The sequence below is a fragment of the Engystomops pustulosus genome, chromosome 5 (assembly GCF_040894005.1).
Source record: "Engystomops pustulosus chromosome 5, aEngPut4.maternal, whole genome shotgun sequence".
NCBI classification, from domain to species: Eukaryota; Metazoa; Chordata; class Amphibia; order Anura; family Leptodactylidae; genus Engystomops; species Engystomops pustulosus.
In genome coordinates, this window is record NC_092415.1 from 153,769,485 (window position 1) to 153,788,597 (window position 19,113).

At 40.7% G+C, this 19,113-nt stretch overlaps 1 protein-coding gene across 3 annotated transcripts in view; it reads right to left on the reverse strand.

The window, feature by feature from the left end:
• DNAJC13 (DnaJ heat shock protein family (Hsp40) member C13) overlaps positions 1–19,113 on the reverse strand; it is a 108,384-nt gene that overhangs the window by 79,712 nt on the left and 9,559 nt on the right. For all 3 annotated transcript variants that reach the window (XR_011855879.1, XM_072153472.1, XM_072153471.1), the window contains exons 2-3: positions 7,262–7,342; positions 134–209 (exon numbers count right to left, since the gene is read on the reverse strand). Coding sequence is in view for 2 of the 3 variants with exons in the window: in XM_072153472.1 (XP_072009573.1) it covers positions 134–209; positions 7,262–7,329 (144 nt within the window). In the remaining variant the exon portion in view is untranslated. The remainder of the gene's footprint in view (positions 1–133; positions 210–7,261; positions 7,343–19,113) is intronic.

A 19,113-nucleotide genomic window follows, 5' to 3' on the forward strand; every position in this document is an offset into this window, starting at 1 on the left:
GACACAGCCATCGGCAAGGTGCCTAATGTGCCCCCTGCAGTTGACGCTACACCTGAAGGCACTGGATCAGAAGAGGAACTGAGGGGATTCAACAGTTGCCTTAAAAGGGTAAACAAAATGAAAGTTAAAATACCTGATTTGTAACTTCAAGGGTTGTGGGGTTGTAGGTTGTTATGGCGTGGGTTCCCACTGAAAAAACTCTTTTATATCTACAAAATAAAATTTAAAAAAAAACCACATTGTTAACCCATCTGTGACCAAGGGTCATTGGTACCTGAAGGTCTAGGTCAATTTTTGCAGTTCTGTTCTGCTCTTCTGTAAACAACAATATCTTTGGAACTGCTTTACAAATCATAACAATTTTTAATTAGCTTTTTTTTTTTTTACTTCAAGACATGTCAGACATTAAACTTAATCAAATGTTTTATTAACTTTTTTTTATAGAATTAGCAGACAAAACTAGATAAAAAAAAGGGGGAAAAAAGTAAGTTATTACAAATTCTGAAAGCCAATATCACTCTATGAAATGTCAATTATCAAACTCTAAATCAGGAAAAATCAAATAAATAGATCTGGGTAATAAATGCCAGCATCAGCTTGAATGATTTAAGAAGTGATGTTTAGGGAACTTTCCTTCCCACTAATAGAGGTCATCATGGATTTTGCTTTCCTAAAATGAAATAAAAGCTGACACAGCATTTAGCTGAACAACGAACATTTTAGACAACAGGAAAGAATAGAAGGTTTTGTTATAGACTTTATCTTCTGCAGTGAAGCAAAACGGATGAGGGATTGGAGCACAAAACAGGGCAAAGCATTAAAGAGTCACTGAGAAGTTACACAAAGCTGGAAGTGGGAAAGGAAAGAGGATGTGTCAAAAAAAGTGATTGTAAAAAAAAAACAAAAACCTACATTTAACCAAATACATACTCAGACTAAATAAGCAAATGTGAGTATTAAGGCCTGGAGCCACAGAACTCAGTAAAGGGTTACAAGAAGGCGTAAATTGTCAGATTTATTTGAACTCTTACGTCCACCAGGTGTCGCTGCTGCGCTTAAGTCCGCCGGAGTGCACAATCCATTGCCAAGTGAAGGTAAGTGCGACACTTTTTTTTTTTTTTTTTAAATGCGGCAGTTTCTCCAAATCTGTCGGGTTTTCGCATGGCCACGCCCCCGATTTCCGTCGCGTGCATGCCGGCGCCGATGCGCCACAATTCGATTGCGTGCGCCGAAATCCCGGGGCAATACAGGGAAAATCGTCGCAAAACGGAAATATTTGGTTAACCCGTCGCAAAAACGCGAATCGGGCCCTTAGTAAATGACCCCCAATGAGTTGTAGTTTTTATTTATGCCAACTTTGTTAATGCATGGTGTTGTGATCACCTGTTATTCTATATTTTGGGGAACACAAATTGGCAAAATTCACGTATTGTGATATTTTTTGGTAGCGTGTTAAACATTTTGTATGTTCATTTTTGTGTGGGTTTCCTCCCAAACTCCAAAACATACTGATTAGATTGTGAGCCCCATTGGGGACAGGGAGAGATTTGGCAAGCTCTGTGCAGCGCTGCATAATCTGTGTGCGCTATATCAATAAAGGAATTATTATTACTATTTTAATATGACTGTCATAATTAGAATATCTAATATGCTTTTTTTTGGTTTCTGTATTCTTTTTCTATATTTTGGGTCTAATTTTTATACTTTGTTTATTCTTATTATGTTCTAGACTTTTTAGGATTCACAGTCTGATCCCTTTTGTATTACAGTGTATTGTGTATATCCTACATTCCTATTACACACTGTCGATCATTCAATAAAGATTGGTAAGGGTCTTCTCGATCAGCTGATCATAAGTTCCTTTAAAATTACCTTTCTTAACCCCTTCGCGTCTATGCCATTTTAGACCTTCAGGACCAGGCCTGATTTTTTAAATTTGCCCTGTGTCATTATAGGTGGTTATAACTTTGTGACGCTTTAACATATCCAGGGGATTTTGAGATTGTTTTCCCGTCACACATTGTACTTCAAAGTAATAGAAAAATTTTGATGATATCTTTTGTGTTTAGTTATGAATAAAATTGAAATTTGGCTAAAATTTCTGAAAATTTTTCATTTTCAAAGTTCAAAATGTTCTGCTTTTCAGGCAGATAGTCATAGCACCCAAGTAACTTTATAACTAACATTTCCCGAATGTCTGCTTTATATCGGCGCAGGGTTTTATGCATCTTCTCTCTTTTCTAGGTTGTTAGGAGGTTCAGAATTTTGGGTGCAATTTTTCTCATTTTTATGAAAATCGCCAAAACCCTTATTTAGAGGCACATGCTCAGGTCTAAGTGACTTTGAGAGGCCTAAACAGCAGTAAAACCCCATGTATCACGCCATTTTAGAAACTACACCCCTCAATGTGTAAAAAATCAACTTTAAGAAGTATGTTAACCCTTTAGATGCTTCACAGTGGTTAAAACAAAATGGAGGTCTAATTTACAAGCTGTCATTTTTTTTAGACAATATATTAATTTTGGCCAAAAATTAAACCGTCACAAAGTATTAAATGACAAAAAAACTCCACAAAGTTTGATACCCAATTTCTCCCGAGTATAAGGATGCCCCATATGTGGTGGTGACTGCTGTACGGGCGCACGGCCGGGCATAGAAGGGAAGGAGGCGCCATTCAGAACAGATCTGCAATGTCACATCTTACAGGCTATAAAATGTTTATTTTTTTGTAATTTGGACATATGGGAGATTATTTTTTTTGTGGATGAAATCCACTTTTCAGGGACATCATTTATGGGGGGGCTCAATAGCCAATAATCAGATTTTATTAACTCTTTCTTGGTGGTGGTTAAAAAAATCAATTCTTGTTTATGGTTTTTAGCATTTTTTTCGCCGGACGTTCACCATACCATAAAAATAATGTGTTATCTTTATTCTACGGGTCATCACGATTACAGCGATACCCCATTTTTATGGCTTTTTTATGGTTAACTTGTTTTGCAGAATATAGAACTAATTTTGTGAGAAATTTGCTTGTTTTTGTATCGCCGTGTAACAATGGGCAGAACATTTATATTTTTTGGTTTACAGAGCTGGTTTATAGCTTATTTTTTGCGGGACAAGCTGTACTTATTCTTGGTATCATGTCGGGGTAAATTTTACTTTTTGATTACTTTTTATGCGCTTTTTATGAGGTCAGATGTGAAAATTTCATAATTTTTGCAAGTTTTTTTGTGGGTTTTTTTTTACGCCGTTCACCGTACGGGTTCAGTGACGATTTTATTCTATTGTACGGGTTGTAACGGACGTTGTGATGCCCAATACGTTGTGTTTTTTTTTGTGATTTTCACTTTTTTATGTTTTATTGTATTATTGCATGGGATGGGACTTCAAGGGACTTTTATTCTTTTTTAATAATTTTTTTTAATTGCACTTTTTTTTTTTAAACTTTTTTTTACAGTTTTATTTTGTCCCAGGGTGGGACATGAACAAGTGATCATTTGATCACTTGTTCATTGTAATATACTGCAATACTAATGTATTGCATCATATTACATAGTCAGCCTATGCATTCTGCATAGGCTGACATCAGCACTGTTAGGATCGTGCTGTAAGCATGATTCTAACAGGCTTCTAGTGAAGGCAACCCTGGGGGCCTTATCGGGCTTTAGGGTTGCCATGGCAACGATCGGCACCTCTGTGCCATGCACGGAGGGTGCCGATCGTCGCGGCGATTCACTATAGACGCTGCGGTCACAATGACCGCGGCGTCTATAGGGTTAAACAGCCGGGATCGCGATAGTCGCGATCCTGGCTGTTACTGCGGGATCCCGGCTACCGCGTACCGCCGGGATCCCGCGGCGATCGCCCGGGCTCAGCTTCTGAGCCCGGGTGATCGCCATGACGTGATACTACGTCAAGGTGCGGGAACGACCCGCATCCTATGACGTAGTATCACGTCAGGGTGCGGGAAGGGGTTAAAATCTATAGCGACACGCTATAAGTGTGTACTGAAGTGCTCCCACCCCCATATACTACAGCTTGTAATTACCCGGGCTCTGGAGTTGGTGACCATTTTAAGATAAGATAAGATAATCCTTTATTAGTCCCACAGTGGGGAAATTCACAGCGTTACAGCAGCAGAGAGGGTACAGAGAGTGAAGTACAAACTATGACAACAACAATATTAGGGATAAATGAACAAAAAGAAAAGGGGGATAAAAAGACAAAAAAGAGACAAGCAATGATCGGCAGTTTGATGTTTAGTCTGTGGATGGGACCTGCAGGGACTGGTTAGGTGGGGGGCGCAGGTTACTTCTGTTTGGGCCTTGTTTGTTGAACATCCTGATGGCAGCGGGGAGGAATGACTTACGATAACGCTCCCTCTCACATTTGGGGTGAAGCAGGCGGTCACTGAAGGTGCTCCCCAATGCCACCACAGTCTCATGCAAGGGATGGGAGCTATTCTCCAGAATAGACTTCAACTTACACAGTGTCCTCCTCTCAGCTACCACCTGCACTGTGTCAAGAGGACCCCCCAGGACAGAACTGGCTTTCCTAATCAGTTTGTCCAGTCTGCTCCTCTCCCTCGCTGAGATGCTGCTACGATGCTGGGTCGTAATTAAACAATCCGACTCAACAAACATATAATAAATTATTTAAAGAATAAGAAATTTCTTCGGTCCTGGAAAAATACTTGTTTGCCATAATGTCCTACAACAACAATGTCCTAGTTTATCAGTTTTACATTTTATTTTTGGTACAGAACACAAGCTACAAAGACCTGGGAAACTATTTATACCCAGCTGGTAATAAAAACCCTTTGTGACCCATAAGGGGAGATGAATAAAGCAACTAAGGTACAAGGAGAAGAATAGAGTGAAATGTCTAAGCATGGATAATGTAGTATAGGTATCCTCTGTAGGTACATATATGCAATGGGTGCCATCATGGTCAGGCACTTGGCATGGCCAGCTTCTTTTCTACAGCGTTTGTGCTGACACACCATCTTTAGGCTACATTCCCACTACCGACCTGGCGAGCATACGGCAGGCGCCCTAAAGAGTAGGAGTGCACCCCCCTCTCCATAGTGATGCACGGCTGTACGAGCGGGGGAGGGGGGGGGCTGGGGGAGATAGAACATGCTCCGCCAGGTTCCTATAGCCGTCTATGGGGAGGTATATAAGGCTGCGAGCTTGCGGCCATATATATACGTCTCCACAACAGCAGTGTGAATGGGGTCTCGATAGCGAGAATAGAACTGTGACATTGGTTATATATGCTGTCCTTACTGGATGAGAATCGTGACCGCTATGTCCACAACTTTATTAGAACCAGTTCTTTCTCTTCCCTGTTGTGAACTGTAGAAAGTAAAGTTAGTCAATTCCAGAGAGAAAGAAACTCTTCTCTGCTACTGTTTCTACATTGAGCTTCCCCATTTCTTAAATAAATCTAAAGGATGTTGCAGTCCCACAACAGGAAAATGAAAACCTCATTTACTAGAAAAGTGTTACCATAAACGGACAGAATATATGGGAACTAATGCTTATACAAGGCCTGTAATCTCTCTGGACATCCCCATTTTAATGAATACTTCTATTTCCCACAAAATAACAATTCTGGAGCGTTTTTTTTAGAACTTTACATGTCGCCATTATGCCGTTATTCTTACAAGAAACTATGTGGCTCTGCAATACTACAAATGGAGCATACAGGTTGTCTGGTCGCTCTGAGGGCACAGCTCTGGTAGAAGTGAATAAACTACAAACAAAGGTGTTGCACCGCCAATCATCTACTAATGAAATATTGTTGTAGAATAGTTAGTCTATACAGGGTTAACAGCCTGTATCGATCAGTTTCGGCTGTAATGTCATCCTTTGACAAGCTTGAGAAAGACTGACATTACTGCCGAAACGTCGCTCACGTGAGATGGATTTAAACTCACATTTTTTTCCATCTATATATATCCTTGAAGTGCTGCATGCCATTTTTTCTTATATTTTACCAAATATCTATGGAAGCCTGCCACGGGCAAATTTCAACAGTTATTAGTGAGAATTTACCCGTCAGCCTTCAAAAAGGCTCCAAGAAGAAGAGTTGAAACAGCTACCTTACTATACTCCACAAGTATTAATTTCAGTTTTAATGAGAATAGTAAAAAATAAAGTATAAAATGTAAAGGCTGGGTGGCTAAGCTCCCGAATGGAGGATAGCCAGAGGTTATTTCATGTTTATGATTAAATGTTTGGGGGGAAAAAAAAAAATAGTATATGAATATACATTTACATACAGCACTCCACGATTACATACAGCAGCCCAGACTTGTATTATTTTTGTTTGTAGTTCATTGTTTTTCACAGATGATTCCTGGCACCACATGGACATCATCCTCATGGAACCTTTATGATCATTGTGTTTGAATAGGATTCCAGTTGCTAACTTGAAAAATAAGAAACAACTGGACTGACAGGGCCCTGAGGGCACTATGGCACATGGCACTGTGCCCTGAGGGCAAGTACATGCATGCTTGCAGTTAATGTTGATGCCAAAATCACAAAGAAGAAAATATGTTGAGACTATATGGTAACAACTAGAAATGAGCAGACCCAAACTTCCCATTTGGGTTCAGGACTCAGGGATCGTGTGTGCCCCTCGCGACCTGGACATATTGCCAGCAAATTAACCCCCCTAGGTAAAAGCCATGACAGTGATTGGCCAAGGGGACACTCCTCGTCAGTCAAAGCCATGGCTAGTTATTAGGGGCGTCAATATGCTGGATTGGCAGGAAGTTAGGTTCCACTCACATCTGGTACCAAACAAGTGTTAAAGCATTTTACGACCGTGTACACTTCTCAGACCACAAACAAATGAAGTAAATCCTTGTTTGCAGACCGTCTGTCAGCATTATGCAAACGCCATTCACAAAATTGACGACAACAGAAAATTACTGCCTGGACCGCAAAGATAAGCAGGAATAGGACCAGCTCTATAATTTTTGGCACTGGCATGTAATTTGTCGACTAACCCAAAGAGTGGTGCATTTGTACGTAAAATCAGAGGAAATCCACAGGTAATGCACTGCATGCATCGATTTGGCAAGCTCTGTGCAGCTCTACCTAACCTGTATGCGCTATATAAAGAATTATTATTAATATTATTATTATAATGTGTGGACGCCCTAAGATTTTAAAATATTGGATAGAAAGAATTTTACTAAATAAGATAGCAATATATTTCTCACAACTAGTAGGCAATCACTTACTTCCCTCTCCAGGAATGTTTTGTTGTATAGAAACAGGCTAGATCCTTGTTCTCTCGAATTATATTCATTTTGCATGGAGGCCTGAAAAAAAAAAATACAGTGTAAATAATTAACATTCACATAGAAAAGTCACATGCCAAATGAAATTAGGACTTCTGTTGTATAACAGTTATACCCCAGTCACAGGATAGGGGATAAATGTTAGAACCCTGGGAGTACAAGTCAAGACATCCTGTGATCTGCAGAACAGGAGACCCTACCTGCTCCACAACAGCTGGAAATTCCAAGTTTTAGAAAGTCCAGTGGAATTCAATGGAGGACAGTGCGGGATCTGTGGACTTCTGCATTAGCTTACAAAACCTGGAAGTCCCGCTGGTATGAAGAAGGGTACATGTAGCTTCCCTTCTTTGGGTCCCATAGATGGCAATGATACAGCGATACAGTGCTGCACACGTGCGGCACCATACAAAGGGAAAAGATAGGCCCGTACGCCATGAATTTCTATGGCGCTGGATCGCGACTGGACTGGGTAAGTAAATCTGCCCCTGTATGTCAACCTGCAACACCTACCTGATGATGCCTTCGTAGACTTTAATGGTAACGTATTGGGTTGCAGATTTTCCACATTTAATTAAATCATCAGCCAATATTAAAGTACACGCATAATGCTATTAAGCAGATGAAATTACTCCAGTATGTAAAGTAAAGAGATGCACATGTCTGATCTCCTATGTAAAACCATAGCACAGACTTCCAGCCATAACATCTAAGACAATAGAACATTGCACTAAGAGCAGACAACCCCAAAGCCTATGAAAATTAGTCACTCAAATAATAACCTTACACAGGGAACTTTTATTTGATATGGTTTTAATTGTGGCAGAAGGTTATTGAGACATTAGAATCAAACATTATTAACCAAAATTGAACACACACAAAATAGGGAAAACAACAGTGTTATGGTAGACGTACAGCATTTATCATAATGTGATGATATTTCTTCCCCATTATCAATTTAGTACCATGAAGCTTGTTGGAAAACGTTAGTGAGACCTATTGTTCAGCCCTCGGTAAAGGGGCATGAAAGACCCAACAATAACTACAAAGGACATTATGATAGTAAAAGTAAAGACTTTATTGAAGCAAAATAACACACTGGTTAAAAATGATCCCACTCCAGAGGGGACACAAGCAAGAGTTGCATCACAGGCAACAGATCAAAACATGTTATTAAAAATGTAAACAAGTATAGGCAACAATGGCCATTTGCAAGTGTAAGACAGTACTATTGGGAAGCACAAGAAATGTATAGCAGTATTTTTTAAAGAAAGTTTACAGAGAATGATGTATGAAGCTTACCCATGTTGGTTTGACCGTTGCCCGAGATAGCAGCAACCCGACGCGCGTTTCGGCTGATAGACAGCTTTCGTCTGGGGGTGTGGTCATCAGGTTAAGAAGACCCAAACAGCCAATGATTGAGCTGGATAGAGACCATGTGATCAGACGCGATAGCGCATCTTGTGGTGATATCAGCGTATCGCGAGACGTCGACAGACGGCAAACAACAAGGTATTCCGATTAACCGTGCGTGCGCAGTGTAAGGTCCGGACGAGAACCCGAAGGTAAAGCAAAATACGTCGGGGAAAAAGCAGTGGTGCGGCCGAGCATGCGCAGTGGCATGTAAACAGAAGCGACATGTGTGATATACCAGCGTTCATCATAATAAATACAATAAAAAAGGCTGCTTGGCTAAGCGAATTGAAGTGTCCTAGTGATAAGGCAATATATACATATCTATTGCTACAGTGCAATATTATACTGGAGGCACATAAGACAATGATCATTAAAAATACAAAATGCCAGTTACTGGATCACCAGATAGGCTGTAGATAATACTGAAAATATTTAGACATGTATATACGCATCTATGCAAGAAATTTCATAATTACCCTTACTATAATACATAAATAAATATAAGTGCAGTTTATTTCATATAATCTATAAACAACTTGATTTATTAGTGGTAAAGTGAATGTTAAGTGAAGAAGGGGTGAGGAAAAGGGTGTGATGACAGTGGGGGAGGTGATATAAACATCATTAGAACCAAACAGAAGAGTCAGAATGACACAAATGAAGTTTCAATAAACTGTTCATAAATCAATTCTCCAGTGTAGATTCTCTCTGTAGGACGCTTTTCACTTTAGTTAGCATGATTTTAGTTGAAGTGAATGTGACTGTACATTATGTATATGCTCAGTAGCGAAGCTACATATCAGAGAGGAAGGAATGTCTGCTCTCATCTTAGAGGTGCTAGAGTGATCAGGAAAACTGGATTAAGGCAGTATTGTCCACTGCGAGTTCTCTCTGTATACAGCTTTATGTATTTGTTTGCTTTTCCTCTGAGTTCAAGTTTGTAGACATTATCTGCTTCTATATTTAGAAAATGAGGGCAAAACTGTTTACTAACACAAACGTATGCAATTTGTAAACGCAATGTTAACAACTGTGTAAACAGACAAATCTCCTCTTCTCAGCTGTTCTGATGCGTTTGAAAACACAACGTTAATGCCACGTGTGAACCCACCCTTAATATTTCTTTTTTTGTGATGTAGCATGATGCAGAGCTCCAGTGCTCTGTCTTCCCTGCACTAGATCTCTGTACAAGCACCAACGATTCTGCTTTCTGCATCCTAATTGGCTGAGCTGTATGTTCAAGTCAATGCCCCGTTTACATCAAGTGCTATTAGCATCATTGCACATAGCTGATGTCACAACCAGGAATTCCACTTCAGGAAAAGCTGAGAGGGTTTTATAGATAGCCTCATATACCTATTAGTCCTATATCTCAGGATAGGAATAAGCTAGAAGCATGATATAGGTATCGTTGGAATTGTTGTCAAAGGCTCTCTCCAGTTGTGCTAAAACTATTTTTTGTCAAGTAACTTTACGCTTTAAACTTATAGTTATAAGCTTGTATTCCAATAAATATTTTTTGTCCTACCTAAATAACTTGTTATTGTATCACAAGAGTAAAAATAAGCTTTATTTAGGACTTAAACCATGCTTTAGGAGTCAGAGGTTTGGCTTACAGAGTCCAGTGTCCTGTTGCAGCATTAAATCACTAGATGCTCCTTATGTTCACTCTTCCCACTTTTAGGGGGGAGGAGACAAAAAGGAGTACGTATCCCACTGCGTGCATACAGTGGGATACTACCTGGGTAATGTGCAATACTTGTTTGCAAGCAAATACCTTGACTTGTTCTGAGAACTATACCATCTATACCTCCATACAGGCTTATTGTGATTTATTTATTATGTATATTTAGCTATTTTGACCATTGGTGGACTGTTTCTGTTGTCTTTTTAAATGTATTTGTTTTAATTGTTCTAATAAAAAGGTATTTTATTCAACATCCTGTTTTTGTTTCCTCTTATGTGATGGTGTGAGTGTAGCCTAATAAGTACATCAACTGTATGACGAACAAATCAGATGGATAAGTATTAAAGGAAGCATTATATTAGACAAACAGTACTAATAGTACTAATACTCGTATTCCCAGTGAAACAACAATTCTAGCATATTTTTTAGAATTCTGTATGGTGATGTTCCTCAGTTATTCCTCTAAAAAAGTAAGAATAAATTTACAGCTGGGTGCTGTAGTTTACAGCACGTATAGGATGCATCTCCACACACCTTAGACAGTCCAGCTCACCTGTCAGCTAGCCAAGGTTTGTAGAACTGAGCCAACACTTTCTATTGTTCCGTGATCCGTGACAGACAACAGCTTAAACTTCACCATTATATCTCACCGGCCACTTTATTAGGTACACCATGCTAGTAACGGGTTGGACCCCCTTTTGCCTTCAGAACTGCCTCAATTCTTCGTGGCATAGATTCAACAGATTCAAGGTGCTGGAAGCATTCCTCAGAGATTTTGGTCCATATTGATATGATGGCATCACACAGTTGCCGCAGATTTGTCGGCTGCACATCCATGATGCGAATCTCCCTTTCCACCACATCCCAAAGATGCTCTATTGGATTGAGATCTGGTGACTGTGGAGGCCATTTGAGTACAGTGAACTCATTGTCATGTTCAAGAAACAGTCTGAGATGATTCCAGCTTTATGACATGGCGCATTATCCTGCTGAAAGTAGCCATCAGATGTTGGGTACATTGTGGTCATAAAGGGATGGACATGGTCAGCAACAATACTCAGGTAGGCTGTGGCGTTGCAACGATGCTCAATTGGTAACAAGGGGCCCAAAGAGTGCCAAGAAAATATTCCCCACACCATGACACCACCACCACCAGCCTGAACCGTTGATACAAGGCAGGATGGATCCATGCTTTCATGTTGTTGACGCCAAATTCTGACCCTAACATCCGAATGTCGCAGCAGAAATCGAGACTCATCAGACCAGGCAATGTTTTTCCAATCTTCTACTGTCCAATTTCGATGAGCTTGTGCAAATTGTAGCCTCAGTTTCCTGTTCTTAGCTGAAAGGAGTGGCACCCAGTGTGGTCTTCTGCTGCTGTAGCCCATCTGCCTCAAAGTTCGACGTACTGTGCGTTCAGAGATGCTCTTCTGACTACCTTGGTTGTAACAGGTGGCGATTTGAGTCACTGTTGCCTTTCTATCAGCTCGAACCAGTCTGCCCATTCTCCTCTGACCTCAACAAGGCATTTCCGCCCACAGAACTGCCGCTCACTGGATGTTTTTTCTTTTTCGGACCATTCTCTGTAAACCCTAGATATGGTTGTGCGTGAAAATCCCAGCAGATCAGCAGTTTCTGAAATACTCAGACCAGCCCTTCTGGCACCAACAACCATGTCACGTTCAAAGGCACTCAAATCACCTTTCTTCCCCATACCGATGCTCAGTTTGAACTGCAGGAGATTGTCTTGACCATGTCTACATGCCTAAATGCACTGAGTTGCCGCCATGTGATTGGCTGATTAGAAATTAAGTGTTAACGAGCAGTTGGACAGGTGTACCTAATAAAGTGGCCGGTGAGTGTGTGTGTGTGTATATATATATATATATATATACACACGCACACCGTATATAAAGAAGTAGATAAGCATTCATCAAAGCCATGAAACATGTCACTTGGAAAGACCTAATCCTGCCACCGTAATCTCTCAGATGGAAAATCCACTTATAAGATTCCATAGCACCTGCTGCCTGTAAGCAGAGGAGTGATGGAGGTCACATCCCAAGCCAAGACAGAGCAACTTGAAAAAGTGCAACATTTCACAGACACAAGAGCAAATATTTTAATTGTAAAATGAAAAAAAATTACATAATCAGTTTAAGGACAAAACATTGCCACATTACTGGTGGCGCCGGCCTGTATCTAAACAGACTGTGTGGATCAAAGCTGGTTACTCACAGACTGGACAGGTCACCATGTGCTACTTATTAAATCCTATTTCCAGAAGTTTATTTAATTATTTATTTTTTTACAGGATACAGAAGAAAAAAAGTTTTACAAAACTTTTACCAAGGATATTTACATTCATTTCCCAGGTCTCGACGGCTTCTATGCATGAAAAAGCACAAATCATCAGAAAATGTGCTGACTATCCACACCAGGACACATGCCAGGTACTAAGCTGTCTTTTTCCATACTGGTTCTATTGTCGTCACTATGATTATTGGAGACAGACATTATTCATTAACACACACAAAGGTCAAGATGTACAACCTGCCCGTGCAAAGGTTACCGTATATAGTGTCTTGTCACTAAAAGCTAAGACTGCAATGTGGATTTCGGCTCTCTAATGCAAGGCTGGGGACATCTGCCAATGTGATCATTGATATTGGTGTATGAGCTGGTAATTCATACACTCACATTTCATGGATGACGGCTACTTCCACAATGTGATCCCCTGCCAACATACTTCCTACAGTATCAGAGTTAAAGGGACTCTGTTACCTTTAAAGTCCAGTTTAGAGGCTGCGGGGGAAGGGTCACTTCGGTTTTATAGAACCTAGTACCATGATGCCGTTGTCTTATTAAAGAATCTTTTTAGATTGCATCAGGCCTGTGGTTCTGTGAATTACAGAACCGAAGAAACAGGGAGTTAGAGTGGAGTGAAAATGCAACGCAAGGGTTCAGGGGCGGGGCTCAGCCGATCGCATCTGCATATTCAGTGAAATACATGCAATTGGTAACAAGAATCATTTACAAGATAAACACTTGGTGTTAGTTACTGATCATGTCACTGGTTTACAGCAGATGTTCAGTTTATTAGCCCTTAATCTGTTGAAAAAGTTTAAGTTAGTGCAAGACTTAAACAATCCCAAATATATACTCGAGTATAAGCCCAAATATAAAAATGATTTATTATTAATTATTATTATTATGCAGAGGCCCCTAATTTTACCAGAAAAAAACTAGGAAAACCTACTGACTCGAGGAAACAAGCCTACGGTGGGAAAGGCGTTGGTCACAACCTCCCCCCATTATATAGCTATTCAGCTCCCTGCTTCCAGTACATAGCCAGACAGCACGCGCCCCAGTACATAGCCAGACAGCACGCGCCCCAGTACATAGCCAGACAGCACGCGCCCCAGTACATAGCCAGACAGCACGCGCCCCAGTACATAGCCAGACAGCACGCGCCCCAGTACATAGCCAGACAGCACGCGCCCCAGTACATAGCCAGACAGCACGCGCCCCAGTACATAGCCAGACAGCACGCGCCCCAGTACATAGCCAGACAGCACGCGCCCCAGTACATAGCCAGACAGCACGCGCCCCAGTACATAGCCAGACTTTTTGATGGGATTGTTCAGTGTCTCACAATTTTTGTAGATCTCTGTTTGCTGTCATACTATAAGGGTGCGGCCACACGTGCTGCTAGCGTCGAGTTTGCAAACAAAATGCTAGGGTCAGGGACAGGCCTAGCAATCGGAATTACAGGAAATACATGTGCGATCGGGCCGAAGCCTGTTCCCCAGTGTTTTGTTTGCCGACTTATTAGGTTATTCTGGCTAGGAATGGAAAGACAAATGAGTGTTGGTGCTGAAGTTTGCTAGTAGTAGTACGCTGTAAATGGAACATTCCAACACGTGCTTCTATTACAATGCAAAAATAGCAGAGGGGAAAAAAAATCATTAAAACTCAAGTTGACAAAACTTCCCCATTACATTTACTAAAATGGAAGTGATTAATGCTAGGATCATTATATATATTGTAGACAAGCAGCGTCACCAAAAATATTTGTATTAACTTTTTCAGATCTGTAACCTGTACAATGTTAGGCCTCAGGCACAGGACCATTTATTTTGGCTGTGAGCTAGATATTTTTTTCTCGCTATCCCATGGCCTCACTGGGCTCTGTGACTGAGCGACTTGTCATTTTCTATTGACATCAGTGGTGTGTGTTCACCTATCGGTGTAAGAAGGGCCGGAAGCAGGGGATCACGTGCCTGATTATCACCCACAAAGTGCACACATTCTCGTTTACGAGGAGTGCGACCACATGTTCAGTTTTTTAGATGTCCAAACCAGGAATGGAGTAAAAGTAGGAGGAGAAACAGCATTCGATTATTTGTCTCAACCGATTATTATCCGCACCTGCTTTTGGCTCCACATCATGTGCAAAAAAGTAAAACTCAGATGCAGCAACCTTTGAAGAGGCTACATTTTAGATCCAAAAAAAAAGATAAATGCCCCCTATGAGCGTTCTATTATGGTCCCTTGCGAAACAGAGCAATAATGCATTTGTAGCTAGATAATACCTTTTTCTGCATATTCACAGGTCCCCTTAATAGACTTACACAAACTTGCATTATTTACTACATGGTGGACCTAATAATGACCTACAGGATGACAGAACAGGAGACAAGTCCTGGGAAGATCGTTAAAAAAACATCCATGGCTCCAATTAACTCTGCAAAGAACCTGATGTTTTACAGTATTTGGTTTGTTTTCCTGTATGTATCATCGCTCCAATTCTGCATAAATTGAAGAAAGCTGTACAGAAGCACGTCCTCATGTCTACAGATGGAGAACACATGGCAGGCGCATGCTCCAAGCCAGCTACAAGAAATCTGAGGAAAAAGATCATTCCTAGAGTCAGTGCATCTTCCTAATCTAAAGACAGAATGAACTTAGCTGAAAAAACAGGAAAGCCTAAGGTTTTTATTTCCAAGATTTTTTGGATTTTAAGAAAATGACCTCACTTACTACTTGAGAAAGATTACGCAATTACCTTTGTAAACTTCGGCCATAAATGTTTATGGCTGCTCTAATGAAGTCCTGTACAGCATGAGACTTTCCAGGTTACTATAGCATACACTGTACAGTTATTTCACTTCTGGTGCATTCATATAAGCTGGCCCTCTGAATCACTGATCACTATAGGGCTGAAATCACACGTTCAGGTTTTCAAGCTATTTTTTTTTTCCATATGAAATTTTTAATGAAGAGTATGTGACAGAACAATCCTGGCATAGAATGAAATACAAAGTGCAGGGTAGGAATAGGATCATTCCTGATGCAGTTTCTCAAACCTATCAGAAAGTTTACCAGGGCAAGCACAAGAGCCCAATAGGGTCACCCATACTGAGCTTATCCTGGTGAACTTTCCCCTTCTGCCCATCGGAACCACAGGGTCAGCTGCTTTCAGACTTACCCCGTGTCAGGTGGCCACGCTCCCATTAAGGAATTCCCCCCTCCTCCATTAACACCACTTCCATATTACCAGTGAGATGGAAGTGGTAGTCACAGAAGGGCATTGCATAACGAGAGTTCAACCCCTTTACCATCCAGAAGTCCAAATGACACGGACGTCTCGAGAATTATTTAAAGCGGCAGCCACAGGATCACATGACCCACCACTCCTATGGGCATAATATAGATGTGGATGAAGCTGAGGTCACAAAATATCCAGTAAATTGAACAAAGATGAGTCTGTGGGTTAGAAGTTATTGAACAAGAGACTTTTTATTGTTTAAGCATAAGAGATGTCTCTTCAATAGCAGAACTTACACTGCGTGTAGCAACTATTATGATATAAGTGGGACTACACTAGTCCTGCATGTTATATCACAATGGTAGCTGTCCTCGACCTGCAGGCCACAATCCCTTCTACTCAAGTATAGATGCTGAAATCAGGTAAGTAAGTGATTTTCACAGATATGCTATGCGTCTGTTTACATGCCCCAAAAAATATTCACAAAAAAAATAAATAAATAAATAAATAAATAATGTGCAGTTAGTTTTATTCACTGATGATGCTGGGGAACCAGTTATCTCTTTTAACTAATGTTAAGCCATCTGACTTTTAGTGTACGGGAAAAAGAAACAAGAGAAAAAGGGATAAGATAAGATATGGACAAGAAAAAAAAACTGATGCGGACACGGAAATAAAACGGATCTGTTTTTAACGGATGCATGACGGACAGTCCAGAAAGAATAAGCCCCAACTCTAATGATCACCACTGATTTGTTTACTTTATTTACTGACATTTCCCTTTAAAGGACACCTGTCCTGTCACTACTACCTGTTGGAGCAGCTCACAAGGATCCCATCCCAGCCTTTATCTAGTTATTTCATACATTATTCATTGTAAAATCATCTATTTTTTATCATGTAAATGAGGCTGGTCACATGGTCAGAGGCAGTGATGTCACCCCTGTTACCCCTCCCCTCTCCTCCCCCTGCTCATGTCTGTGTGTAATGTATAGTAAAGCATGGCTAGTGTGTGCTGCATCTGCTGACATGCTGCATCCTCGTAATATACAGGTGAGAGACACAGACATCAGCTACACATGAATCTGACATGTTCTGCTGTAACATGGCTGCCTGGAGCTGTTGTATCTCTCCTATACACACACAGGCTGCAGGGGGCGCCAGCACCAGGAAGCACATCATTATACAGCCTCACTCCATTATACAGGCTGTCAGTCATGCACTGGGGGTGTGGCTGTACCTCCCACTCATGAATAGAGTGGACAGCTTGAATATGCTAATGCTTCATTGGACATTTCACAGGTCATTTGCATACAGCTTTAGGACCTCATTGCTTAGGTTTACAGGCATGTAGAGGGACAATGAAGGGATAGAGGCAACGCTCTCTAATGGCAGTTTATGAAAATATATTTAGTTTAGGGGGGTTATTTTGCATGACGGGTTCTCTTTAAGGCACCAAAGGGTGAATATGTGGTTTATTGAAGAACCATCTAACACAGGAACAGTAATTGGACCAACTGCATCTGGAAATGAGATTCAATTAAAAGCGATTATTTTTAGAAGCAAATTGCAATTCAAATCCATTTACAGAAGAGGATGAAACAGATCTTTCCTGTGATTCATGTTCAAAGCTGTTCTGATGAGGAAGATCATCCCCTTTATCGGTGAAGACAAGACAATAGAAGCTTCTTAGGGTCGGCAATACCACAAAAAATTCCTTCCTCCTCGCTGTATGTAGCAATACGCACTTGTGACATTTATGGGGTTCTGGTAGTGTTCATTCCATACGGATGCCATGGTCTGCCAAGCTCTCTGCCCACATTGGCTACAGAACTATTCCTAATGTATTGGGAGTTATCATGGACTTGTAGTGGCTCACAGTGACCTAAGCAGAGCCAAAGGGTGATAAATATTCTACTGAATCTCTATTTCTAGAAGCTTTATATATCTACATACGATTTATATCTTACACTAGAAGCCAAGTATAAAACATGAATGACATCCCTATACGTGTTGGTACATTGGATTTAAACAAAATCGACAGCCAAAAAAAAAAAAAACATTTACACATGTTACCCAGGCATGGCATGTAATATTATGTAGCTCTTTCACTTGATCCATGTGGTCAAATTATCCTTGCTACTCACACTACTTACATCCTATGTAACTCACTATATAATAATAATATAATAATAATAATCTTTATTTATATAGCGCCATCAAATTCCATAGCGCTTTACAAATCATAGGGGACATATACAACTATATTACATTACAAAGAACAAACAGTCATATGGAACAATAGGAGTGATGGCCCTGCTCACAAGAGCTTACAGACTATGAGGATGAGGGGGTGACACAAGAGGTTGTAAAATGGTCCAGCCATTCTTTATAAGGGAACAATATAAAATAATTTAATAAATAATTTACTAAACAACGATGTTGCTGCTTGAACCAGCCATCAGCCGCCATCTTATTTACAGGGTCCAAGGTGAAAAAGACTGCAGAGAAGCCTGGAGCTTGGTATATATCAGTTGTTTGCCAGATAACAGATGGGAGATAGGATGGATTAGTAAAGGGAGAGTTGACATTTCATGCAGTTAGCGAGAGTGATAGGCTTGCCTAAAGAGATGGGTTTTAAGAGCACGTTTGAAGCTTTGGAGGGTGGGTATTAGTCTCAGAGTCTGGGGAAGGGCATTCCAGAGAATTGGTGCAACTCGGGAGAAGTCCTGGATACGTGCATGGGAGGTTCGAATTAAGGTAGAGATTAATCTATTGTCACTGACAGATCGAAGAGCACGGGAAGGGCGATAGACTGAGATGAGAGAAGAGAGGTAGGGAGGTGCAGCATTATTCAGAGCTTTATGGATGAGGGTTATTATTTTAAAGTGAATACGGAAGGAGACAGGTAGCCAGTGCAGTGATTGGCACAAACTGGAGGCATCCGTGTAGCGTTTGGCCTGAAAGACGAGCCTGGCTGCTGCATTAAGAATAGATTGAAGAGGAGAGAGTTTAGAGAGTGGAAGACCGATTAGTAGGGAGTTACAGTAGTCTAGTCGAGAGTGAATAAGTGCAACAATTAGCATTTTAGAAGTTTCAAATGTCAGAAACGGCCGGATTCTGGAGATGTTTCTGAGATGC